Here is a 27743-nt window from a genome sequence, read left to right on the forward strand (position 1 = left end):
CGTCCTGAGCATGGAAGCTATCCGTACCCTCATTATTCTTTACACTGAGGTTTGAACCCAGAGGACCATGCCACTGAGATCCATTTGCATCCCATGGCTTTCACTTTGGACAGTAGTTTCCTCTTCTGGAAGCAACTGATCTTAACCTATGTTGGAAGTATTTATTTTGAAAGAGAATCTGACACACAAACTCAAGCACTAAGACATATTTTTAATGAATGAATCTTTTGGAAGAAAGATTCATCTCTCATCTACCATGATTGAATTTCCCACAGCTGAGCAGGTAATTGGCAGGTGATGTAGTTTTGGTGTTCTCAACCGTTGGTTTTATTGCTTTGAATCTGCAAGGTGGTTTCTCTAAGGATACCTGATCCAGAATTGCTGGCCATTTTAAGGATAAATAATTCCTAAATATTTATATTCTGAATTTTTTAGTGTTGTTGCTCTTTCCCCCTCCCCAAATAAATAATAGTATATGTGAAGTGCTCTTGGGCACATTAAACTATACTTGTAATATCAAACATGCAAAAAATCTGGGTCACAGAAAAAATTTACAACACTGCTCGTTTATTCTTATAGCTAAAAACTATAGATGAAATAAATTCATATCAAACTAAGTTATTTTCATTACTTCAGGGTGGATCCCATGCCCTTAACTTACTGTGTTTTTATTTCTTTTAACCCCTCCCCCGTTTTGGTGGTGAGGTAGAAGGATTGGAGACAGCATCTTATAGAGCTCAGGTTAGCCTCAAACTCAGCTGAGGCTGGCCTGGAGACTCTTCATCTTGTATAACCCCACCCTGAATGCTGCTTGCTTTTAAAAGGGGATAAAATCAATCAAGGTTTCACACTGAGTAGGTAGTAAAGGAAAATTAAATGAATTTCTGTTACCTTCTCTACGTTTACAGCCAATTAATGAATACCAGTTAGAGACATGTTAAGGGGGATATTACTGTTTTTTAAGATTTATTTTAGCTTACGTGTATGCGTGTATGCCTGCGTGTGGGTAAGTGCTGCCGGTGCCTGCTGAGGTCAGAAGAGAATGTCAGATTCCTGAAGCTGGAGTTGTGGCAGCTGTGATCAGCAGACATGGATGCTGGGAAATGAACTTGAGGCCTCTGCAACAGCAGCGTGCAGTGTCAAGTGCTGAGCCTCGTCTCCAGCGCAGAGAGTACTTCCTGTGTTAACTCCCACTTATCAAAGCCCACCACTGCTTGGTGTTGGTGCCTGCATATGGATGCTGACAAACAAGCAAAGGAAGGAGAGAAGATCTGATAGCGAGTGGCTTCTGAAGTTCAGCAAGGGGGCAAAGAGAAGACTGGAGGTCTGACTGACAGCATGCTTCTGCCGGCTCCAGTGATGTGGAAGCGTGGGAGTTAGGGGACTGTTTTCAGGAGAGGCTTCCTGTAATGCCAAAGCGTGAGGGGTGCTTGAGAAGAGCCTTCTCCATGATGTGCATGTTTCTAATATTTTTACCAAGGTCCAGGAACTCAGATCAGGGGTGGCGGCTTGCCATTTGATGAGACAGGCAGTTTTCCTGCCTCATCAGTGCCTTGGCCACAGAGCAGCCACTCACTAGACCAGGAACAACAGGCTGCGTGTCTCTGCACCTGTCTCCTCATTTATAAGTTGAAGGGGACGGAGTCTCAGATTGGGAAGGTGATCTGAATCACTTGGGAAATTTTAAAACATAATACACAGAAGGAAGTACCTTGGAAATTAGTAAATAAATGTGATCTAGGTCAGCTTCCTTCTTCGGCGGTTCAGATCTAGGTTGAGACTATGTCGGCTGAGATCCCACCCTAAGAGGCTGGTGTGAGCCCAGAGCTGTGTAAGGTACATGCTGACAAGGACATTGGCTGCTGTCAAATTTTATTGATGCTTAAGACAGGTAATTTAGCTCTGGCCTCTATCCTTCCAAATTCTTTTAGCCACGACACCCGGTCCAGGGTCTTGCTATGGGGGACTGTTTGAGAAAACTTGATGAATTGCTGAAGTGGGTATTTACTGGGGTGTGGTGGCCTAGAAGCAACTGGAGTATGAGATGCCAAGGAGGAGAGCCACAATAGACACTTCTGCTGATGGTTGAGTCCAGCATGCTAGCCTAGATGTTGGTCAGAGGGAAGAGGAACGCCATAACGCTACCCCTCTCCCTTCAGTTACCATTTAGAGACTTGCCATTATTCCAGGATCCAAAAATGCCTGACTGAGGCAGAAAATTGAAAAGGCCAGGCTGTATTCACTCGAGTGGTGAAGATTAAAAAGGCCATGCTGTATTCACACTTGGACGGTGAAGGACACTTCTGAGTCTTGGCGTGCCAGTGGTGTGCGTGCTGTGAATGCTGGTGAGAGCACGCTGCCTACTGCCAAGCTCCCAGTCATTAGCTCATTTAATCACCACTGGATCCCATGAGCGTGCACGGAAGAAAACACTCCTAAGAGGAGTGAAGAGATGTTTTTCAAGGCATTTAGCTAGGAAAAACCAGAGCCAGGAATCAGACGTGTGCGCTTCACTTCTGGGTGTACAACAATCAACTGTTTCCTAGTAGCCTATCTGGATCCTCTGCCTCCTACAGATGCCTGCCCTGAACTAAAAAGGAACCCAGCCTGTTAATTACTTTTTTTTTTACTTCTTTTAGACTTTTTTTTTTTTTAATGCATGATTGTTTTTTTTTTTTTTTTTTTTTTTTTTACCATTGGCAAAGTATAATTTCTTTATGTTAGAAAACAGCCAAATTCAAGCAACTTTAGAATTAGATTTGCAGCACAGATACTGGGTCTGTGTCTTCTTAAGCCTCCGCAGACATCACAGGCAGACTGCAAGCTTAACAGTCCCGGCTACTGTGGCACCTGATGTAAGTGGCTGGTTCCAGGTACTTACATTGTTTGCATCTGCAAGCTCCGGCAAGGTAGTGCCCTACAAGAGGACTCACTGGGCAGAAAGACCTCTGAGGCTACAGCTGGCTTTTACTGTTTGAATGGTTCTCGAAAGAAAGCAAATTTAAAACCAGACCATCAGATACACTGAGCACAGACTCTCTCCTCCCATGAAACCATGCCACAATTTACTGCATCGCAGACTTTGACACTATCTCCATTATCTAAGAGTCAATCTCAGTCGCAGCTTCTAGGCTGTGTCTGAAAAGGGAGAAAGATGGAAACCATATTTTCATTCTGGACTAAACCACAGGAGGTAAAAAAGGAAAACAGGAAAAGAAAAGATTCGGGCACTATAAACCAAAGTACATAAAACTTTTAATGAATTAACCTTACAAAAGACAAATGGCATCAAAACATCAGATGAGTTTGATACAAAACTGGTCCTAGGCTGTGAGGACTAATTCTGGTGATGGATGGCAACGTGCTGCTGCCACAAGACAAGACAGCAAGGTGACAAAAGCCGAGAGTCTCAGCTGAGCCCCAAGGACGACCACTGGCAATGAGACACATGGGTAGGTGAACACAGACTCCATGTTGGGTGATGGGATCAGCTTATTCACAAATACTGTGTGTTTGAATATCAGACTAGGGATGCAGTTACGAGCTACCGTATTTTCCAGAGAAGAACATGCACCAGAAGATAATATACACCCCCCAGTTTTATTGCCTTAAGAATGTGTGTTCACTTCACCTCTTCCTCCATCACTTCTTCCAATGCTCTCCTTCCAGGACATGGTTCCTTCTCCTCCTGCTTAGGAGCAAGCACAGTGCAAGTGGCAGGACAATCTGGGCACACGCAGACACCAAACAGTATGCCACTGGGTCACAGGAACTAGTCTGCAAGGGCTCCAGAGGATGGGGCAGAGCACGTACATCAAGACGAAGGGGAAGGGTTGCAGTCAGAAAGTGCGTGGTACCTTCCTGCAAGTACATTCTTCTTGTCAGGAACAGACAGCTTCTCAGGATGCCAAGTTGCTCTGAGAAAGAGACCTTGACATCTCTGTGTTTACAAAATATGTCTTCAGGTCCCCTTTCCCTTCACATTGATGATACCTCGACATGTACACGTGTAGCCAAGCGTCTGCAAGATGAGGCTTGTCTCCTCAGTCACCTACAGGCCACAGAAACACAAGGAGATTACTTCCCAAGTCAATGCAACTTCAAACAGGGTTAAAAAAACCTCCTTGCTTCTGCCTCAGGAATCCATTCCTGAGAAATTAATAGAAAAAGAAACAACCAGAAAATATTAAAGTCGATAATACTTAATTTACTGCTGGTATGGAAAAAAAGTGGAAAGAGCTAAAACTGCCAAGGAATGTTCAAGATTAAGACACCTAAAGCTTATGGGGGAGAGATAACTAACATTAAATATCTAGAAAACCTTATGAAGACACACTACTGTAGAAATTTCCTGAAGTGTATATTTTGGAGTTTAAATGAGTCACCCTGTAATTTGGGGGTGGTGTGAGGTGGGGGTGGTGGCAAGACCTCTCTCAGACACCATGAGCTATCAAGTAAAAGCCTGGTGCCAGGTATGGTTAACTCATTTTGAGTTGGTGGCCAGTTGGGTCCCGTAGAAAAACATTACAGGCTACTGCCACTGTTCTTGGTCACCTTCCAGAACCTGATGGAAACACTCTTTTATTGAAGACACCACATACTTGAGTCACAGGGCATGTGGAAACTTGGTAAAGACCTGGAGGCTTCATCCCTATTGATTAGCTTCCATCATGCTGGAAGATTCTAGGCGTAAAACTGGTGGAGGGAAAGCAGCCAACAATCTTTCTTACTGATGACAATGACTGACCTGGCAGGATACGCCTACAAGTCCACAAACCACAAGGCAGGATCCACATGTGGTTATCACTAAACTGGGTCAAATACCTGTGTCTGGAAAGGCCATAGCTCTAGGGGACAACAATACTGCTGTTCTGCAGAGTGGATGTGGTATAAATTGCCAGCCTAAGCTCTTATGACTCTACCTGTAAATTAATAGATCTCTCAATGTTGATCAGAAAAGCTTCTTTTTTCACTCAATGATACTTAACAGAGACTGGAAACTGGCCAGCATGCAGAGCACAAGAGATTGTGAACTGCTCAGCTCTGTATGGTATCTCTGTATCATACCTCTTGCCCCCAAGGTTCAGGGATCATCAGAGAGGAGTGGATGGAAAGACTGTACTGGCCAGAGGCAGTGGATAAGTACAGTGGAGTGTTCTCTGGACACAAGAGGGAAGCTTCATATAAGACTGAGACGGTGCTGTGTCTGCATGTGCAGTATCTGTGTTGGGCAAGCCACACAGCATTCAGAATGGAAGAGGAAACTAGGGTGTTTTATCCCTAGCTGAGGAGCCACTGGCAACCGACGGCTGCTAGGGGAGGGAGAGTTGGTTTCCTTTAGGTATATGGCTACTGAGAGGCTACTGTGCACCAGTAGATGGCCTTATACTCATGCACATAGTAGCGACATGAGGTGGACTCTGTGGGTTTTCAAAAGAAAGGGAATATGAAACGCAGAGAATGATTTATGAAAATTTCAATCATAAAAAGATTGCATTTCTATCTCATTTGGAGCGAGAGCAGGCTGCATACTAGGAAGAAGCCTTCCTGGTGCTCACACCAGTGTCTGAGTCAGCACAAGCAGCAGCCTGCCAACCTTCTCAGTCTCCACAGAGATCTGCCCTAGCATCTGTGGATGCTCCACTTGTCTGAGATGCACGAATCACATGGAGTGTTAGTACAGAAGTCCTGCAGAGTCACACAGACACTAACATGTTGCACAGTGATTGGTAACATATATTCATGCACACAATTAAAAATAAAAAATATTAAGAGGCAGACTTGTCTTCCTTTGTTGTATGTTATTTCTTATTTCAAATATTAGGATGGCTAGTAGCCTCCCATATTCCCTTCTATGTTATCCCATGTCATTCATTTTCTTCCTGAAACTACAAGAAACTATCTTCCTCCTCTGTGGGCCACTCTCTGGCCCTGCCTACACCTAGCTTCTGTCGTCTTTCCCCTCAGTGACCTCATAACACCTTTCTTCATTGCCTCACCAAAGGCCAATATTCAACAGGGGGATAAAGAAAAGAAAAACTAAAAGGTATGGAGCAGAGCAGTCAGACTGGCACTGTCGTGCTCTCTGCAAGTGGTTGCAAGCATCTGCTCAAAGAGCTTCTGGGAAGGAAAAGCCTATGTCCTCATCAAGGATTGACAATCCCTCCCCCCTCCTTTTGGGTAGCTTCAGATGCCAGGTCTCCATACAAGGCTAGAGACGGAATTTAGAACAAAGTCCTTGACCTTTGTATTCCATAATTTGAGTGACATTTCTATTTCTAGTGTTGCTTGGGAAAGAGAAAGCACAGGTCCAAAGCTTCTAAAGAACAAAGGTGCTGTAACAGTCCAACCCTTCATTGAAGAGGTAACCTTAAAATCATTTAGGAAACAGACTAGAGATCAGAACACCCAAACACTTCAGTATATCTGGTCTTTGGCCAAGATGGGACCAATCATGTTTCTGGCATATGGCTAAATACATGAACACACTCCCTGTCTCTTACTGCCTATTTTACGTCTGTCTACTGTCACCCCCCCATCTCCAATTGCCATCAGAGAGTTCAGGCAACAACTAGAGATTATAATTCCTGATGAATGGTATCACTGGGTGTGGCTGTTGGGGTACCCCCTCCATAACGTTCTAAGAGACCCTGAATATACAACAGATGTGACATTTGTCTAACAGCCTGGGTAGGTAGAGAGGAAGTCCTTGACTAGGCCAAGGTAGAGATGTGAGGAGGAAGATCCCCACTGTTTGAGAGCGACCTTGAACCAACTTCCCTTTCTGGTCTGTCAGCTCACTTTCCGTCGTGGTTCCAGACATGCCCTGTTTTATGATGCTGTCACATTTGTGACACCACTGCCTGTGATGACCACGGTGCACCCCTTGTCTCTAATGCAGCACTGTTCCACAGTGTGAAGGCACTGGGTGACTGACATGTTCCCTGCTCTAGACACAGTACATAGCTCAGCATGTGCATGGAACCCAGAATTAAATGAGCTAAAGATCAACTCTAGGGGACACAGCTGCCTTCTGGGCAGCTTCCTTTCTAGGTTTTGTCTTGACTGGTTGACCACTGCTCAACTACAGAACTGAAAGAATTCTATCACCTTTCCTGTAACAGATTTTTTTCTAATTATCTTTATAGCAATTTATACTTTCCCCCCTCCCCTAGAATGTGATTAGTGTGCTTTTAGAGTTGCTGTAGCCATGGCTGAAATTGATTAAATGAGCAGTGGGAATATTAACATGAAATGATTTTATTTTTTTTCAGTTGTTGCTTTAATTTGTCAGATATTATCTTTCCCTTGGGTGGGCTGTAGAGATTTGGGGTCACTTAGAGCTCTTGAGATATCTCACTAGGATGTTATTCTTCCCTTTCTCTCAGACTTACTTCCAGTTCTCTCACCCCCCACCCCCCAAATTTTTTTCTAATTCTACATTTTCCTTCCAGGAAGTCAGGGATACCTGTGCTTGGAGCTGCAGACCTCATCTGCAAAGTCTTATATGTGTGATGGGGTCAGAAAAGGGAATAATAGCTCAGAAGGCACCTCCTGGGCTCTCAGTACAGGAGGGCATTTTCCCTTCAGCACATTCAGGGTTCTGGGCCTTCCAGGTCTCTTCCGGTCAGATGATTTGTTTTTCGAAGGACCATGGCCTTCTCATCATTAGAGTCTGGTTGGTGTCATTCCTAACAGTTAATGCAAAAACTAAGATTTTTTTCCTTATAAAAGGGTTTAAATAAACTCTAAATTGTCCTGTTTAAATTTTTGTTGTAATGTATTATTGATCACCACCACCATCATCATCACTATTATAATCAATGCAGTTCCCAAGAGAACCAAGGGTGGCTGAGAAGACACTGAGTTACCTGTATTTTGTCCAGGACCCCAGTGCTGTCCATTCTGCTGGCCACGTTGACAGTGTTGCCCCAGATGTCATACTGTGGCTTTTGAGCCCCTATGACGCCAGCTATTACAGGCCCATGGTTGATACCTGCAACATGTCAGAGCCTGGTTAGCAAGATTCAAATCGCAGTGACTGCCTTAAGACAGAAAGCCCTCAGATCATGCATGACGCATCAATATTAAACAAATCTCAACCAAATTCACGAAGTACAAGACTTCAGAGTCCAGAACAGTTCCAACCCTATCATTTCAAGATGCTACAGTGCCTGTGCCTGTCAGTGTTCCATTTAGAGCTCAGCCTGTTTGTAATTCTGTTGATCCTCCTCTATCATAAGACCTGTGGGCTTTGAAACACTCAGTGTTACGACAAATTGCTCTCTTGATGTCGATAAGGAGTCTCAGGTGAGAAGTCACCATAAGACTCGTCCAGAGTACATGATTATGTGAGTTTCATCTTGTCCGTTTTCCTTTTGGAGATTGAGCTTTGTGGTGTAGCTCAGACTGACTTTGAACTTCAAATCCTACTGTTAAGGGTTGATATCAGAGATGTGAGCTATCATGCTGAGTGTAGTTAATGCTCACTTTCAAATACTCACGTTTTAACTGTGTACCCCGAGTGGATGAACTCAGTGTATCTTCCCTTCCTTTTGCTCACATGACAACCACAGCCATGCTAATGCAGCATCTCCGACTTCCATAACTACCCTTCATGCATTCTTCCCACAAACTCTCCTTTAACAGTGGCGACAACTCTAGGAGGTGGGTCAGGCCACTATTATTGTTTTGTGGAGTAAGGAATCAGAGGCAGGTGCCATCATAGAGGCAGAAAATGGAGTGCAAGCCAGGAGTGGCTTTTGGTTCCTTGACAACACATCTCTTGTCTCTACCTGTGTATGTGGTTTTAACCAGCATGGATGTGCTGCTTCTGAACTTGTTCCGGATGGTGATGGATTTGGATACACTGTTTTCTAGTGCATTCCTGGTGTCTCCCTGAACTTCTAGAGAGAGAAGCTACTTAGGTCTGTGCTAAATAACAGAACAACTAACACATGAACTAAAAAAGAGGCTGGCAGAACTCAAATTTTCGGCTTAAAAAAGAATCACTGGAACAGCATATACAACACACTGGAATTTAGAAGCACCGAGGGGATTTTGTGATCCTTGGAATTGTAGGAGAATGGAGCTGCTGGAGGAGGCCCTGTGTGAGGAGGAGATGCACTTGGCCAACCTCCAGGTATCTTGGGTTGTGGTTCTGTTGGATCTGGGCCCTCTGGCCCTTTGTTCCTCAGAGTGAGGGATGTCATCCTGCTGGGATGGAAGCCCCCTTGCCCCAAGTCTCTGATGACCAAACACAAATGTACATAAATTCACTGTGCCCTCAGCCCAGTTCTGGCGGAGACACAAAGGATCTGTGGGAGTTTTGGAGTAAGCAAGCTTTCTACATTACTTCCTCAGATAAATAAGGCATCCTGGACGACAGTGATTCTGCTGAGGTCCCTTCTTGATCAGCTGAAACTGGGATCCCTGGTTAATTGTTGACTGGGGTTAGTGTGTGTCTTGCCAAGTGTTGGTCATAGAGATAGCACCTACTATCAGAAGACAGCGGGTCAAGAGTCAGACCAGTGTCTCTGACAGGAGCTCTGGCATTGTCTCAGCCCACTTCAAAGTATATGTTGATTTCTCGCCTGGAGAACTCAGTTCAAGCAAACAGACCCTTAAGTATTTTGGGGGTAGATTGGAGGAGGGTTATTGGAACAGCAATAACCTCTCTACCCTTCTACATTTCTCCTATGTTTAATGTCCTCAACCTGAAGCATTAGCACAACTGTATTAACAATGGCTTTTCTGAGAGATGTGAATTCTGACTGCAGACCTGCCTACTGATGGATTTTAGGTAGAGATTTTTTTCACAGTGGAAAGCTAGGCTCAGAAACAAAATCCAAATACTAGTCCATAAAATGCTGCAGGTGATGAAGAATACATTCCTCTTTGTTTCTGTGGTATACTCAGCAAAATCTAACTTCTGCTGTAGACATCCAGCTCTTTCCCAAGGGTCAGCGCACCCAGGATGCTGGCCTGGGATTCTTTTTTGTTTGTTTTTGTTTTGAAAAGTTTCTTAATTTTTATTAAAACAGTTTCTTTTCTTTTTCCCCCATTGGATATTTTATGTATTTACATTTCAAGTCTTATCCCCTTTCCCTGTTCCCCCCTCTCCCATCTTCCCTCCCACTGCTTCTATGAAGATGCTCCCCCTCCCACCAGCCTACTCCCACTTCAACACCCCAGCATTCCCATACATTGGGGAATCTAGCCTTTCTTAGGACCAAGGGCTTCTCCTATTGATGCCAGACAATGCCATTCCTACATAAGCAGCTGGAGCTATGGGTCCTTCCATGTGTACTCTCTTGTTGGTGGTTTAGTCCCTGGGAGTTGGGGAATGGGGGCGCCTGTCTGGTTGATATTGTTCTTTCTATGGGGTTTCAAACCCCTTCTGCTCCTTCAGTCCTTTCTCGTTAGAAAAAGTTATCCTCCATTGGGATCTCAGTGCTCAGTCCAATAGTTAGCTGCAAGCATCCTCATCTGTATCAGTAAAGCTCTGGCAGAGCCTCAGGAGACACCCATATCAGGCTCCTGTCAGCAAATACTTTTCTTGGCATCAACAATAGTGACTGGGTTTCCTGGCTGCAGATGGGTTGGATCCCCAGGTGGGGCAGCCTCTGGATGGCCTTTCCTTCAGTCTCTGGCCTGGGATTCTAACCCCTCACCCGCCAGCATTTCTTCTGGCTATTTATAGATTTCTGTTTGGACAGCATCTCTAGGGGATGGGTGGGGCCTGAACTGGTTATGGCTGGCAACAGGCTATCTCTACTTGGTGCATGGTGTGTGTGCATGACTTACATCTCTGATTCTATGGCCTGGCATGCAGAAAAGGTTACATCTAGAGTGAATCTTGCTCTTTATGGAACCATTGCTTTTTGTGCTAATTTTATTCCATGATCCCCATGTGAACTGGTACTTGATGGTATTCTGTGCTGAAGTCAGGCAAGGAGCAACTCTTAGGGGCACCTGAGGGCTTGGGCAAGGGCGACTCAAACATCAGGTTAACAGACAACAGAACTCATGTGTAGGCTGACTAGGGAGATGTAAGTTACTGAATAATCAGAAGAAAGCAAGAACTCAACAAATATCCACTGATGGAGGGCATTACTACTCATGATAATTCAGAAAGTTTGCATTTAAACCAATTATTGTTTTCTCCAAGACTAATAAGCAGCAAGCACATTGTGGCCTCAAACCACATTGTCACTCATTTCTGGGTCCACACTGTTTCACTGCATGCTTCCTAACTTTATCAGTGGAAGAGGGAAGTCCTGTGTGGTTGAAAGATACAACAGCGCAGGGTCTCTTTTCTTCCAGCAGAGATGCTTGACTGCAAATTGTAGGCCAGGATGCCTTTGCTTAACCACTCCAGCAAGCAACTTTAGGAGGCACTGAGGTCCTGCCTAACTTATGTGCTTTAATGCAGCATGCAGCTCTGTGGTCTAACACTCTGCAGAGCTCAGTCTCTGATCCTGTGCATTTTCTGAGCTTCTGTTTCTCTGCACAGCATCCTCTCTTTCTGGCCATTTTGCTCACTGCTCTTTGTTGGGCTTGGCTTTTTTTGGTGATCGTGAAGTTAACCATTTGTGGATTTCACCAGGTCTGCAGCAGGCTGCTGCTTATTGTTGCCCTCTTGGCCTTTCTAGGTGAGCCTGCTTTTTTCTCTTTCAGATTTTTGAAGATGTAGGAAAGTTCTGAGTGTCTCCAATCCACAATCTTACCTTTCCCACCACTGAGATCACGCTGGATATAGCACTTAAGGCAGACACAGAGTCATCCTGATCTCATGACATATGGCTGGTTTACCACGCAATGTATGGAAACTGTACAATGTTTGGAAATGGTATTGGGTCACACAGAAGTTCAGTGTTCGGGTGGGGATGTTAAGGTGATGGGGTCTTTGAAAGGACGAACTTAGTGATTATGTCACTGTGAGGGTTAGCTCAGCTCTCATGGATGCAGACTGTTGCAAAGAGTAAGTTTAATCTGCCAGCTTCTCTGGCCTCCTGCTTTGCAATGTGATCCCTCTCACATGTACAGTGACCATGATGTCATTGCCCCATGCTGTGATGTAACCATGTGGTCCACAGCAGAGGCCAAATGGACCATTAGCAACTTGATCTTGCACTACCAGTGGCAAAAACTATGAGCTGCACCAACCATTTTTTAAAAAATAAAAGTATCCATTATAGCAACAAAGTGAAGTGGCACCATCATGATCTGAGGACACCATTTTCCAGGCTGTCAAGAAGCTGTATAAAGAAAAAAAAAGACTGCGTGATGTAGATGGTTGACTGGCAGGGTAGAGTCCTGGTCCCCTTGCCTTCCTGACTTCTGTGTTTTCAGAGTCTAGATAAAGGTTTACCCATAGAGAAGTAACAATGTACAAAGCACAAATGCCTGGATGCTCTTATCCACAGTGTGTGTGAAGAAAAGCATCTCCTATGTCATCAGGAGAAGTTTTAGAATTCAGGTCACACATATAGAGAAGGAAGAAAATAACTTCAAATATCTAGATATTTTCACCCCCCCCAAAGTAGAGATCTGTATGCAAAAACAAAGTTATAAACCACCCAGATGGAGCTTGACACAAGAACTGCTTGTCTGTGGCCTAACAGAAGAAGCAAAATGTGTTGCCAAGAAAACAAAAAATTGTCAAAGAAGTTCTTACAAATCACAAATTCCTGCAGACACCATGCATATATTACGAACCAGCTGTGTGCTAAGTTGATGGCTTCAAACACTGATTTTTTTTAAAAGTAAGACTTTGGAAAAGGCAAGTCATCATGAAACATGCTAAATATCAACTTAAAGCTTGTTAAAAAAAAGTTCTCAGAAATCAAGAAGTCTCTTTTTCCCTCAGTAAATTTGAAGTTATTATTCTTTTTGAAAAATGCTAACCATCTCCCCAAGATGGAAGGAAATTGGAAAAACTACCTGGGACACACATATTGTGTTCTTCAAGGCTGTGACCCTGTGAAGTCAGGACTGGATTTTAGTGTTTGGTTTCTGAGACAGAGTCTAACAGCCTCGGCTGTTCTTCAACTGTCATGTAGCTGAGAATGGTCAGGAATCGCCTGCTTCTAACCCCAACCAGTGCTGGTCGTATATACACCGCCCTCATGCTAAGATGCACTGTTCAGTGACATCTCTATCTCTGGCAGAAGTTGAAAAGCTAGTTAATGGCTGGCCATTGGTAACAGCAAACAATGGCAGCTTTCAATCCACAAGGCACAGTGAGTGCTAGGTAGACTTGTGGCTGACTGGAGGCTCTGGGGACTAAGTTACAGCACCAACTCCATCTAATGAACCATGCTTCTGTTCTTAGAGTTCAGCCAAAGGGAGCGGTCTCTTTTCAAATTGCACAAGAATGATTCTGGGGCTCACAGTTTCTCTATACCCTTCCGTATGCAGCCAGACCCACTGCACTAGTGCCTTTAACTCCTTAGGTTCGCCAGCACCAGGGTCTCCATTGATTACTGTGGTGATTTGCATATGCTTGACCAAAGGCACTATTAGAAGGTGTGGCCCTGTTTGGAGTAGGTGTGTCCCTGGCGGGAGTGGGTGAGTGGGTTCTGGAAAACAATACTCTGCTCCTGGCTTCCTTTGGGTGAAGATGTAGAACTCAGCTCCTCCTGCACCACGCCTATCTAGATGCTGCCATGCTTCCTGCCTTCATGATAATGGACTGAACCTCTGAACCTGTAAGCCAACCCAAATAAATGTTTTTCTTATAAGAGTTGCTTTGCCCATGGTGTCTCTTTGCAGCAATGAAACCCTAACTAAGACCCTTCCTGAGGCTTTATTCCTCCTCCCAGAGCTTTGCGGTTGCTCTGATAACTTTGCACAACATACCCACTCGCAGTTTGAAGTCGTTGAAGGAGTGCTTATTAATGGCATCCAGTTTTCCCACCAGGGCATATGCAAACTCCACCATGGTGCCTATGTGCATGTACTGACGCTCAGGTTCCTGGAAGAGATCAAAGGCATGCATGCAGGGTGAGAACCACAGAATGACATCATCACTTGGTCCTGAGCCTGGGCCCATCCTGAAGGAAGGACTCACACCTCTGTGAGAGTTAAACCTCATCTCAAGGAAAAATTTTACCTGAATCTATGATTGAGGTTAAAGCATGGCATTAACCACTGGAACGCATCAGCCTAGCATTACAGGCATCTTCTGGAGAGAGCGCCATGGCTCAGAGATGTGGGCCACCTCAGATCTCCACTGATGTACATTTAAGGCACTATTAGCAATGAACTTTGAGGGCAGCTAAATTCTCATTGTCCACATACCCAACCTTATCAAGGCTGGCTCAGCTAAGGGGCCCCTGCTGCTTGCCTTGCTCTGGGTTCTGCTGCAGTTGACAGATGGGAGCTTCATGAAGATGAGAGGACCTCCTTTGATGATGGAGGTTGGTTCTCATCATTTGGAGTAGGCTCACTATTCCCTCATGGCAGCTGTTATCCCTCAGCAGCTCTGCTCAGCCCTGGTAACACACTCCTCCTTACTTTGCCTATTCAGAACTCAAGGTGGGCATGCTGAAGGCAGAGTCTTATGTGGAAGTCTAACCTTAGACACGCAGAATGTGATTTCATATCTTTGGAAATAAATCTTTAAACAGATCATTTAATGAAGTTACTAGATTGAGCCTTAAACTACGGAATGGACACTCCTGTAAGAGTAGATTGAGATCAGATGTGCACAGAGGGATGCCATGTGAGGACTTAGGAAGGAGCTACCATCTACAAGTCAGGACAGATGCCTCAGGAGAAAGTAGCCCTGGAAACAACTCAATTTTGAACTTCTAGCTCCAGAATGAAAAGGCAATGAGAACAGAGAGTCACCAGTGTCTGTTGTGGTGTCTGTTATAAGCCCATGCAGACTAACACAGGGGAACCCTGCCCTTCACTCACTCAATGTTTTATGAAGCCATTTCATACAACACTTCATACAAAGTGTCCTTTACTTTTTCTGGATATGTATTTAACAAACTTATTCATCCCAAATGACAGACCATTTCCTGTGGCCTTGGGTACCTCTCCATAGATGAGGAAGACGAAAACCAACTCTTTGAGCTTCTATAGAGGTGAGGTAGAACAGGAAGACAGCAGACATAAACCTTTCATTCAAGATAACAAGAAGAGGAGAGAACCAAGGTAGCAGCCAATAGGAAGGACACAATGACATGAGGTCTACTTGGTGAATCGGTGCAGCAGTTCAATATAGACAATGGAGAGATACCTCACCAAAGCAGGTTCTCACCTGAGCTCTATTGATTGAGCTGATAACTCTGTGTTCTGAGGCATTCCTGGGCATTGCATAGTGTTTATTTGCATTGCTGTCTCTACCCACTGGTACTAATGGCATTTTTTTATTGGACTTTTTTTTTTTACATTTCAAATGTTACTTCCTTTCCGGTTTTCTGGATATAAGCCCTTTATCCTATTCCCCTCCCCTTTTTCTGTAAGGGTGTTCCCCTCCCCACCCACCCCTTCTGACCACCCCCAACTTTCCCCTATACTGGGGGTCCAACCTTGGCAGGACCATGGGCTTTTCCTTCCATTGGTGCCCAACAAGGCCATCCTCTGCTACATATGCAGTTGGGAGCCCAGGGTCTGTCCATGTATAATCTTTGGGTAGTGATTTAGTCCCTGGAAGCTCTGGGTGGTTAGCACTGTTGTTTTTATGGGGTTGCAAGCCACTCCAGCTGTTTCAATCCTTTCTCTAATTCCTCCAACGGGGGTTCCGTTCTCAGTTCAGTGGTTTGCTGCTAGCATTCGCCTCTCTATTTGACATGCTCTGGTTGTATTTCTCAGGAGAGATCTATATCCAGTTCCTGTCAGCATGGATTTCTTAGCTTCATCAATCTTATCTAGTTTTGGTGGCTGTATATATATATATGGGCCACATGTGGGGCAGGCTCTGAATGGCTGTTCCTTCAGTGTCTACTCCAAACTTTATCTCCATATCCCCTGCTATGAATATGTCTGTTCCCATTTTTAAGAAGGACTGACACATGCACATTTTGGTCATCCTTCATCTTGAGCTTCATGTGGTCTGTGGATTGTATCTTGGGTAATTCAAGCTTTTGGGATAATAACCACTTATCAGTGAGTGCATACCATGTGTGTTTTTCTGTGATTGGGTTACCTCACTCAGGATGATATTTTCTAGTTCAATTCATTTGCCTATGAATTTCATGAAGTCATTGTTTTTGATAGCTGAGTAGTACTCCATTGTGTAGATGTACCACATTTTCTGTATCCATTCCTCTGTTGAAGGGCATCTGGGTTGTTTACAGCCTCTGGCTATTATAAATAAGGCTGCTATGAACATAGTGGAGCATGTTTCTTTGTTGTATGTTGGAGTATCTTCTGGGTATATGCCCAGGAGAGGTATAGCTGGGTCCTCAGGTAATGGAATGTCCAGTTTTCTGAGGAACCTCCAGATTGATGTACTTTCCAGAGTACCAGTTTGCAATCCCACCAACAATAGAGGAGTGTTCCTCTTTTTTGACATCCTTGCCAGCATCTGTTGTCCCTGGAGTTTTTTATCTTAGCCATTCTGAGTGGTATGAGGTGGAATCTCAGGGTTGTTTAGATTTGCATTTCCTTGATGACTAAGGATGTTGAGCATTTCTTTAGGTGCTTCTCAGCCATTCGATATTCCTCAGCTGAGAATTCTTTGTTTAGCACTGTACTCCATTTTTTCCTTGTCATTTATTATAGTTTTAAATTAGTTATCTGACAACCTGATTAATATATCTTTTTTAAACTTTTTTTCCATCTTTATTAACTTGAGTATTTCTTATTTGCATTTCGATTGTTATTCCCCTTCCCGGTTTCCCGGCAAACATCCTCCTAACCCCTCCCCCTCCCCTTCTATATGTGTGTTCCCCTCCCCATTCTCCTCCCATTACCACCCTCCCCCCAACAATCACGTTCACTGGGGGTTCAGTCTTGGCAGGACCAAGGGCTTCCCCTTCCACTGGTGCTCTTACTAGGCTACTCATTGCTACCTATGAGATTGAGTTCTTTGTATATTTTGAATATTAGCCCTCTATCAGATGTAGGATTGGTAAAGATCTTTTCCCAATCTGTTGGTTACTGTTTTGTCCTAATGACAGTGTACTTTGCTTTACAGAAGCTTTGCAGTTTTATGAGGTCCCATTTGTTGATTCTTGATCTTAGAGCATAAGCCACTGGTGTTTTGTTCAGGAAAATTTCCCCAGTGTCCATGTGTTTGAGATTCTTCCCCACATTTTCTTCTACTAGTTTGATGAAGAGGTCCTTGATCCACCTGGACTTAAGCTTTGTACAGGGTGATAAGCATGGGTCGATTTGCATTCTTCTACATGCTGACCTCCAGTTGAACCAGTACCATTTGTTGAAAATGCTATCTTTTTTCCATTGTATGGTTTTAGCTCCTTGGTCAAAGATCAAGTGACCATAGGTGTGTGGGTTCATTTCTGGGTCTTCAATTCTATTCCACTGGTCTATCTGCCTGTCTCTGTACCAATACCGTACAGTTTTTATCACCATTGCTCTGTACTACTGCTTGAGGTCAGGGATGGTGATTCCGCTTCTTTTATTGTTGAGGATAGTTTTTGCTATCCTGGGTTTTTTGTTATTCCAAATGAATTTGCAAACTGCTCTAACTCTATGAAGAATTAAGTTGGAATTTTGATGGGGACTGCATTGAATCTCTAGTTTACTTTTGGCAAAATGGCCATTTTTACTATATTAATCCTGCCAATCCATGAGCGTGGGAGGTCTTTCCATCTTCTAAGATCTTCTTCAATTTCTTTCTTCAGAGACTTGAAGTGCTTGTAATACAGATTTTTCCACTTGCTTGGTTAAAGTCACACCGAGATATTTTATATTATTTGGGACTATTGTGAAGGGTGTCATTTCCCTAATTTCTTTCTCAGACTGTTTATCCTTTGAGTAAAGGAAGGCTACTGATTTGTTTGAGTTAATTTTATATCCAGACACTTTGCTGAAGTTGTTTATCAGACTTAGGAGTTCTCTGGTGGAACTTTTGGGGGTCACTTAAGTATACTATCATATCATTTGCAAATAGTGAGATTTTGACTTCGTTGTTTCCAATTTCTATCCCTTTGACTTCCCTTCATTGTCTGATTGCTCTGGCTAGGACTTTGAGTACTATATTGAATAAGTAGGGAGAGAGTGGGCAGCCTTGTCTCGTGCCTGATTTTAGTGGGATTGCCTCAAGTTTCGTTCCATTTAGTTTAATGTTAGGTACTGGTTTGTTGTATATTACTTTTACTGTTTAGGCATGGGCCTTGAATTCCTGATCTTTACAGGACTTTTATCATGAAGGGGTGTTGAATTTTGTGAAATGCTTTCTTAGCATCTAATGAAATGATCATGTGGTTTTTTTCTTTGAGTTTTTTATACAGTGGGTTACTTGATGGATTTCCATATATTGAAACATCCTTGCATCCCTGGTTTGAAGCCTACTTGATCATGGTGGATGATCATTTTTATGTGTTCTTGGATTCAGTTTGCGACCATTTTATTGAGTGTTTTTGTGCCAATACTCATAATGGAAACTGGTCTGATGTTCTTTCTGTTGGGTCTTTGTGTGGTTTAGGGATAAGTGTAATTGTGGCTTCATAGAAGGAATTTGGTAGTGCTCTGTTTGTTTCTATTTTGTGGAACAGTTTGGACTGTATTGGTATGAGGCCTTCTATGAAGTTCTGATAGAGTTCTGCACTAAAGTAATCTGGTCCTGAGCTCTTTTTGGTTGGGAGACTTTTAATAACTGCTTCTATTTCTTTAGGAGTTATGGGATTGTTTATCTTACCTTGATTTAACTTTGGTACCTGGTATTTGTCTAGAAAATTGTCCATGTCCTCCAGATTTTCCAGTTTTGTTGAATATAGGTTTTTGAAATATGATCTGATGATTTGATGAATTTTCTTGGATTATGTTTTTATGTCTCCTTTTTTGTTTCTGATTTTGTTAATTTGGAAACACTAACTGTGCACTCTGGTTAGTCTGGCTAATGGTTTATCTATCTTGTTGATTTTCTCAAACAACCAGCTCCTTGTTTTGTTGATTCTTTGTATAGTCCTTTTTGTTTCTACTTGTTGATTTTAGCCCTGAGTTTGATTGTTTCCTGCCTTCTACTTTTCTTGGGTGTATTTGCTTCCTTTTGTTCTAGAGCTTTTAGGTGTGCTGTCAAGCTGCTGATGTATGCTTTCTCCTGTTTCCTTTTGTAGGCACTCAGAGCTATAAATTTTCCTCTTAGCACTGCTTTCATTGTGTCCCATAAGTTTGTGTATGTTGTGCCTTCATTTTCATTAAATTCTAAGACTTCTTTAATTTATTTCTTCCTTCACCAAGTTATCATTGAGTAGAGTGTCATTCAACTTCCAGGTACACGTGGTCTTTCTGTTGTTTTTATCATTATTGAGGACTAGTTTTAGTCCGTGGTGATCTGATAGGATGCATGGGATTATTTCAATCTCCTTGTATCTATTGGGGCCTGTTTTGTGACCAATTATATGGTCAGTTTTGGAGAAATGTCCCATGAGGTACAGAGATTAAGGTGTATCCTTTTGTTTTAGGATAAAATGTTCTGTAAATATCTGCTAAGTCCATTTGGTTCATAACTTCTCTTAGCTTCTGTATGTCTCTGTTCAATTTCTGTTTCCATGATCTGTCCATTGATGACAGTGGGGTGTTGAAATCTCCTACTATTATTGTGTAAGGTGCAATCTGTGACTTGAGCTTCATTAAAGTTTCTTTTATGAATGAAGGTGCTCTTGCATTTGAAACATAGATACTTAGGATTCAGAGTTCATCTTGGTGGATTTTTCCTTTGATGAGTATGAAGTATCCTTCCTTATCTTTTTTGATAACTTTTGGTTGAAAGTCGATTTTATATTAGAATGACTACTCCAGCTTCTTTCTTTGGACCATTTGCTTGGAAAGTTGTTTTCCAGACTTTTACTCTGAGGCAGTGTCTGTCTTTGTCTCTGAAGTGTGTTTCCTGTATGCAGCATAATGCTGTCCTCTTTATGTGTCCAGTCTGTTAGTTTATTTTTTTTAATTGGGGAATTGAATCCATTGATGTTAAGAGATATTAAGAAATAGTGATTGCTTCTTCCTGGTATTTTCGTTGTTAGAGGTGGAATTATGTTTGTATGTCTCTCTTCTATTTGTTTCTTTGCAAAGAGATTACTTTTTGGTTTTTCTAGGGTGTAGTTTGCCTCCTTGTGTTGGAGTTTTCCATTGGTTATCCTTTGTAGGGCTGGATTTGTAGAAAGATATTGTGTAAATTTGGTTTTGTCATGGAATATCTTGGTCTCTCCATCTTTGGTAATTGAGAGTTTTGCTGGATATAGTAGCTTGGGCTGGCATTTGTGTTCTCTTACGGTGTGTATGACATCTGCCCAGGATCTTCTGGCTTTCATAGTTTCTGGTGAGAATTTTGTTGAAGATATTTACAGGCCCTTAAAGTTGGGAGTCTTCACTCTCTTCTACATCTACTATCCTTAGGTTTGATCTTCTTATTGTGTCCTGGATTTCCTGGATGTTTTGAGCTACGAGTTTTTTGCGTTTTACATTATCTTCAACCATTTTGTCGATGTTTTCTATCGTATCTTCTGCCCCTGAGATTCTCTCTTGTATTCTGTTGGTGATGCTTGCATCTATGACTCCTGATCTCTTCCCTAGGTTTTCTATCTCCAGAGTTGTCTCCCTTTGTGCTTTCTTTATTGTTTCTATTTCTATTTTTAAATCCTGGATGGTTTTGTTCAATTCCTTCACCTTTTTGTTTGTGTTTTCCTGTAATTCTAAAAATATGTAATGATTCACGGATTTGAGTGTCATCCTTGCACAGGGGGCATGCTATTCTTCTCTGTTTCATTCCAATTTTAATATATGTGCTGCTGAAGTGAGCACTAATGGCATTTTTTTTATCTCTGGTGGAAATGATCCTCCCTCCCAATGTCTCTGGATATTGACAAATGTCTCCTGAGGGAAGGGATGGTGGGCCAGAAAAAGGATTATTCTAAGCTGAGAACTACTGAAGTAAATATTGTAAATGTGAAAGGAGAAGAGAGATTAAAGTTCTCATTAAGAAAGATTTCTTCAATTCGTCAGCTGAACATCAATCTAGAAAAAGCAAATAAATGAAACTGTATTGTTACCATAGTCTGAGGGTTACTCTTGTTGTGATGAAACACATGATTATAGCAATTTGGGGAGTAAAGTATTTATTTGGTTTATATTTCCATATCACTGTTCATCTTAGAGGAAAGTCAGGATAGAAACTAAAAACAAGGCAGAAGCCTGGATATAGAAGCTGATGCAGAGGCCATGGAGGAGTACAGCTTACTGGCTTGCTCCTTGTTGCTTACTTAAGCCTGTTTTCTTGCAGAATCCAGAACCACACATTCAGGGATAACACTAACCACAATGGGCTTTGCCCTCCCCAATCAATCACTAAGAAATACACTACATCTAATTCTTGTAAAGTGTTTTAAATTGACACAAATCCAGCCAGCATTCCTTATAAAAGACTCTGCTGGAGATGCAGTGTTACATCATCATCATCATGACCATCACCACTACCACTACCACTACCACCACCACCACCACCACCACCACCACCATCATCATCATCATCATCATCATCGTCGTCGTCGTCATCACTGCATCATGTATGTATGATGCTTGTTTAGGGGAACAAGTTTGGACAACTTCATGGAGTTGGTTCTTTCTTTTCACATCTACACAAACTCTGGGGATTGAATTCATGCCATCAGCAAACCACTGAACTGAGAACGGGTCCCCCGTTGAAGGAATCAGAGAAAGGACTGGAAGAGCTTGAAGGGGCTGGAGACCCCATATGAACAATGCCAACCAACCAGAGCTTCCAGGGACTAAGACACTACCCAAAGACTATACATGGACTGACCCTGGGCTCCAACCTCATAGGTAGCAATGAATAGCCTAGTAAGAGCACCAGTGGAAGGGGAAGCCCTTGGCCCTGCCAAGTCTGATCCCCCAGTGAACGTGATTGTTTGGGTGAGGGAGGTAATGGATGGAGGATGGGGAGGGGAACACCCATATAGAAGGGGAGGGTGAGGGGTTAGGGGGATGTTGGCCAGGAAACCGGGAAGGGGAATAACATTCGAAATGTAAATAAGAAATACTCAAGTTAATAAAGATGGAAAAAAAAAAAGAAAGAAATGGTTTGAGTTCTGCTGAACCAAGGAGCAGCATCATACCCTTACCCATCTACCCTTTCATGTTTTCATACAGTTGTTTGAGAATGGAGATTTTTAAGTGACCTCAGTCGTAAGGCATGATTGAGTTCAGGGAGGAGGGTTCAAACCCAATGCAACAACTTATGTGGGCTCAGCAAAATGAAGTTCCCGAGACCTGAGTCCTTGATACACCCTTGATGCCAGGACAAAGCAGTCATTTCTCCTATGATTTAAATAATAACTTCTACCAGATATTTCCAAATTTTGAACTAATGCCTAGATACTCAGAGATGACTCATTTGATTTCTGAAGCACATATTATAAGCTAGTTGTTTTGGAAATCTTACTAACAAGGAACCCTGTGGAATGAAATGCTGTGCTTACCGAGATTTTAAAAATGCAAGTGACTGTTTAATAACATTTAGTCCCAAATTGAGATGACTCTCTTCTTCTCCCTCTCCACTAGTCACTTGCTGTGTGACTATGTTCTATGTTGGGAATTTCTGGTGTTCTGATTCCAGCTTTCTTGGTCTTGCAGGGACTCACGGTGTTATCTAAGGAAGATTTGTTCTCGACTTGGTGCTCTCAGGAACTCTGACCATACCTATCAGCCCTAGTGAGTAGGGAGAGCTGTTATCCCCAGCTTATGATGGAGAAGGTGCTCTGTGAGTACTGCCTGAGTCACATGAAAGCAGACTCAGCTCTAGTTCTCCAGTCACTGGATATGTGATTTTGGGTGAGTCACATAACTTCTCTGAGCTTTGGTTTTCTCACTTATAAAGTAAGACAAAACCCAAGATGGAACAGATGTCTAACTGGACTCACGACAGATTGGAAATCATGCCTGGTATTGAGAACTCAGCCAACTACCTAGGGCTAGTGAAGTGATCAATAGTCAAAGAGAACCTACCACATCACTTCTCCAGACCAGCATAATCCCTAAATGTATTATAAATAAACTGCATTATAAACAGTTATCCTTATGTCCATAGCTAAGTGTAGCTGTAGCCCCTCATCAAAGGAGCTTCTTCTTGTAACATCATGGAAAACCACAATTGACCACGATGTAGAAAATGACTGACCCCAGGGTACTCAGGCCAGCAGATGCATCGACAACACAACACAACTCAGCAACCAAAAGCTCAAGGTACTGAAGAAGACAGGGCAGAAATATCGTGACCAGGAAGTCACTGTGAATTCATAGTTCCTAAACCACAGGGAAGTTTCATCCATGATCCCTGGACAACATGGCTGCCTAAATAAGATTCGATGTCACCCACAGACATGCTAATGTAGAAGTCTCGTGGGGCCACATGACTAAACAAAGGAATGCAGGTAACCGATGACTACAGAAAGAGGGAGAATTAGCCCTGCCCGGGAATGAGATCTCCTCATGACTGGAAGTGAAGATCGAGAAAAAGATGGACAGAAATGGATCTGTCTCTTAAGGGTGTTGCCATTCTTCAGTGCAGCAGCAGGCAGAGGCTAAGCCATTACCAGGTGACACCTGGGGATACTTATCAACACCAAGGCAGGGAGCTGCCTTGGGTTGGGCTAATATGGGTGACTCTCACACTTTTGCATGACATTGATAGTGGCCAAAGTGTCTGGCAAGTCAAGAGTCTTTGATAGTCTCAGTATGCACAGATGAGAGGGATGGCTCATTTCCCCCTCTTCTGTTTACAGGTTCCTAGTAACAGTGCAGAAGCAGAAAGGAGTTTGTTTTCCTATCACATACCATGAAAGCTGTGGTGTTTCTACAAGAATACACAGCCTCCAACCTCACTCAAGCAGAGAGTGAGACCACCCTTGACTCTTCTCAGTAAGTGGGGCTACCAGCTCTGGTGGGCAGTTTGGCTTCTGTAACTTAGCAGTGGGAGATCGCAGCAGACACCGAGATGCTTCTCTCTACTTGTGGATTCCTACTGGCATTTCCGGTATTCTCTGCATCTCATGTTGAAACTGCTGCACCAACTTTTCATTTCTACACTTTAATCGGAACAGCAGTCATCAACAAGTCCCTTGGAACAGGCACAGTGTGAAAAGGAATCACCTGTTGGATAACAACAGGTATATATGAGATTCCTAATAGCCATACTAGCTGACTCCTAACTTGGGCTTTCAAGGAACAGTAGCGGTTGAATGAAAGTGTCTCCAGTTCACTGCTCTACCAGCAAGCTCTACTTAATGATGCCTTGGATGAGCAAGTTCAGAGTTTTCAGGGGCTCACATGGAGCCTGAGGCTGAATTGGGCTGGCTGGTAATGGACAGTGTAAGTTAAGGAGGAACCTATGCCTTCCAGGTTCTGGGTGGAGCTAGTGGTCCGTCTACCGATGCTAACTGGTCCTAACCAAGCCTGAAGCCTAAACTCTGATGCCTGTTTTGTTCACATATAGTGGGCAAATGAATTAATTTAAATAATATTTGAATAGAATATTTTAAAATTAAAATCATTAAGAAAGCATGGATGCCAAAGTTCGATGCAGAACAAACACCTGGTGTGCTTGCACCCTGGTGAGACAGGGAGCCTCTCTCTCTTGCTAGGCTCTCCCCTCCCAGGTTTGCTCCAGCCTTGGACGCTACATCCTTCCAAGGTGTTGAGCTATATGTAATTAGGAATACAACAGGAGGACACAAACATGGGATTAAATGAGCTTTCTTCCTTGTGTGTTGTCTTTAACTTCCTGGTAGAATTGGTGAGGAAGGTATTAAAACCAGTAATTACCACCAGTGATAATACTGAAGGTCACTGACTAGGGATAAGGCAGGGGCTTCCTCTGCAGTCAGTGGGACCTACAGAGATCTTCAGAGGTGGAGGAAGGGAGGCAGGGTAGAACAGTGGAGGGCCAATCAGGGAAGAGCAAACCGAGGGAAGCAGCTACTTCCACTACTGCAGTTCATTGTCATCAGAACCAACAATGGGCAGGAGCGATCATTCTTCAGTGACACGATCTTTAAAAAGGCGACACTCTGCAGGTCAAGAAAACTATCCCCTGACCACCATTTGGCTACTGCGGACTGAGGTCTAAAAGTCATAGAAAGGAATCAACGTGGTTTGCCGGAATGGGGCTTCGAGAAGCCGGAGGTCACAAGGATAAAAGTCAAGGTCACAGGGGTTGGCCAGCTCCCAGTTTGGACCCTGATAGGGTTCCTTAGAGGTCCTTTGATCATCAGGGCATGAGTTACAGAACAATGAGAGCAGTCTAGAATGCGAGCCAACTCTTTGGAGTGTTTTCTCTCTTGACAAATGCCCCATTCTCTTAAGAACAACAGTTCTTAAAGGCGATGCCATCTTCTAGTCACATTGTCCTTGTGCTTAAAATAAGAACTCCCTGTTTCATTTTAAAGAGCAAATGAAGGGGAGTAGAGGCTGGTACTGAAGCCTGGCTCAGCTGAGTGCTGTCAGGACTCTTGGTATTTAATTTGCGGGTAGATAAGGATGTTGTTTGCCAGCAGACAATGTCGAGGCAATTATGAATGAAAGCCGAATTCCAAATGGCCATCATTCAAGTAATTTTGCCTCCTTTTGGACTTAAGAAAATCCAATTAATTCTCAAGAATGTCTACATATTCTGCAAATTGAATGTTTGACTGTGAAGACTAAATATTTGGTCACATAAATACATTTTGTTCATAACTTTAGATACAAAGTATTAAGCACATTTTAGGGTGCGGCATTCTCTCTCTTTTTAAAGAAAATATAACTAACATTAATATTGACATTTTTACCTCATAAAATGCAATGAGAAAGCCATCACTGAAAGACCTACTGAAATTCTAATTAAAAATTGTAATCACAAATGGTCTCTACTGGGTAGAAATTTCCTGCATGGATATGATATTTCATTTATGCCTCCCAATATCCCTTATCTCAGTTCAACCAGAGAGGACAAGGACATCATTGTGGGAGACAGAGTCTGTATTACCATTATCAGCTCTTTTATTGACCACAAAATAAAATATTCTTTAATGAAATATTTTGAATAATGGTAAATGCCATCTTTCAAGAGCCTCACAAAAGAAGGGGTGGATATTAGTCTATGTATAAGGAGACAGATGCAGAAATCAAGCTGTTTTCTGTTTATGCTAAAAACCATCACTGGTGAACTACACTGCCTGCCCAGAAGGCAGAGTTCTAGATCAGGCATGAGAGGACATGTTTAGAGATACAGTTCATGAGGGACAGGGCTCTAAGCAGACAGTGAGTTGCTAAGGCGGGATAGAAACAGAGATGCCTAATGGTATTCATGCTTAGGTATGCACACAGCAGGTGGAAAGCATCAAGCAGGGATGGATGAGGAGGAAGGCTAAGCAGTGTTAGTGGCAGCTGTATGACAGACAGACAGAAAGAAAGACAGACAGAAAGACAGACAGACAGACAAAGAGGCATGCATGTTCCATTTGAACACTGGTCTGCAACCTGCTCTATGACTCTTGTTCCCTTTCAGTCTTGGTCAAGTCTGCGACTGCTCCTTGTCAGTTTCTCTATCTGTGGAATGTTCCAGAGAGTATATCACTTAATATTTGGATTATGACAGCCCTCATCAGATATCCAAAACTTCTGCTTTGGATTTCCTGGCCTCTATCTGCATTGCTCAGCTGTGCCAGGCCATGAGAAGTAAGACAGATAGTTTCTGACAGTGCTATGCTGCCCATCTTTGGAGCCTGAGGCAAAGGAAGACGGTCTGTCCACACATTAGGATTTCACATTACATTTAGTAGCTAAGGTTTTCTAGGTCATTAAAGGCATTTACAGAGTCTGTTCCTTTCTATTAAAACAGAAAGTAAAAACTTATAATGAGTTCTGCTTTGATTATAAATGAGATACTTACATTAAACAATGTTGCATTTTAAAACCTATTTTACATATTTTTGCTTCAACACATTACTGTGATGTGGACCCCCCCCCCCCAAAAAACTATTAAAAATATGCAAGAGCATGCACCAGGCTTTTGCTTCAGGCTCTAAGCTGGCTTGGAAAGAAATCAGCTAACGTAGAGGACTGATGACCATTTAGTGAGAATAATTTGAAGGTTACTTCTTGTGCTGCTGTGAAGGCGAATAACCCCCATGAGTCATATGCTTGAATGCTTGCTCTCCAGTTGGTAGAAATGTTTGAGAAGGATTAGGCCGTGTGGCCTTGTTGGAGAAGGTGTGCTACTGAGAGTCAGCTCTGAGGTTTCGAAAGTCCATGCCATTTGAGTTGGCTCTCTCTCTTTCTCTGCTTCATGGTTGTTGTCTCAACATAAAGGATTTCAGTTCCTGCTCCAGCACCATGGCTGCCAGTCTGCTGCCCTGCTTCCCACACGAAGGTCATGGACTCACTCTCTAAAGCTGTAAGACAGCCCTAGTTAAATGCTTTCTTTTATAAGTTGCCTTGGTCATGGGATTTCCTCACAGTTAGAAAAGTAACTAAATCAGCTGGTTAGATTTCTTTTTTTGTTCGTTTGTCAATCTAACTCTTTATTTGGGAAGAGGAACTCTCAA

General features: G+C 42.9%; 1 protein-coding gene and 1 non-coding gene across 2 annotated transcripts in view; both read right to left on the bottom strand.

Annotated features, from left to right (window-relative positions):
• Window positions 1-3237: 3237 nt before the first annotated feature.
• Adcy2 (adenylate cyclase 2) overlaps window positions 3238-27743 on the bottom strand; it is a 410506-nt gene continuing 386000 nt past the window's right edge. The window contains exons 23-25 of the mRNA XM_032894822.1: window positions 13864-13978; window positions 7872-7996; window positions 3238-4051 (exon numbers count right to left, since the gene is read on the bottom strand). Coding sequence (XP_032750713.1) covers window positions 3962-4051; window positions 7872-7996; window positions 13864-13978 — 330 coding nt within the window. The 3' untranslated portion in view covers window positions 3238-3961. The remainder of the gene's footprint in view (window positions 4052-7871; window positions 7997-13863; window positions 13979-27743) is intronic.
• On the bottom strand, window positions 20840-20946 carry LOC116894852. Its single transcript, XR_004387067.1, has one exon. It is a non-coding gene; the product is annotated as a U6 spliceosomal RNA (small nuclear RNA).

This window comes from Rattus rattus, chromosome 2 (assembly GCF_011064425.1).
Source record: "Rattus rattus isolate New Zealand chromosome 2, Rrattus_CSIRO_v1, whole genome shotgun sequence".
Classification (NCBI taxonomy): domain Eukaryota; kingdom Metazoa; phylum Chordata; class Mammalia; order Rodentia; family Muridae; genus Rattus; species Rattus rattus.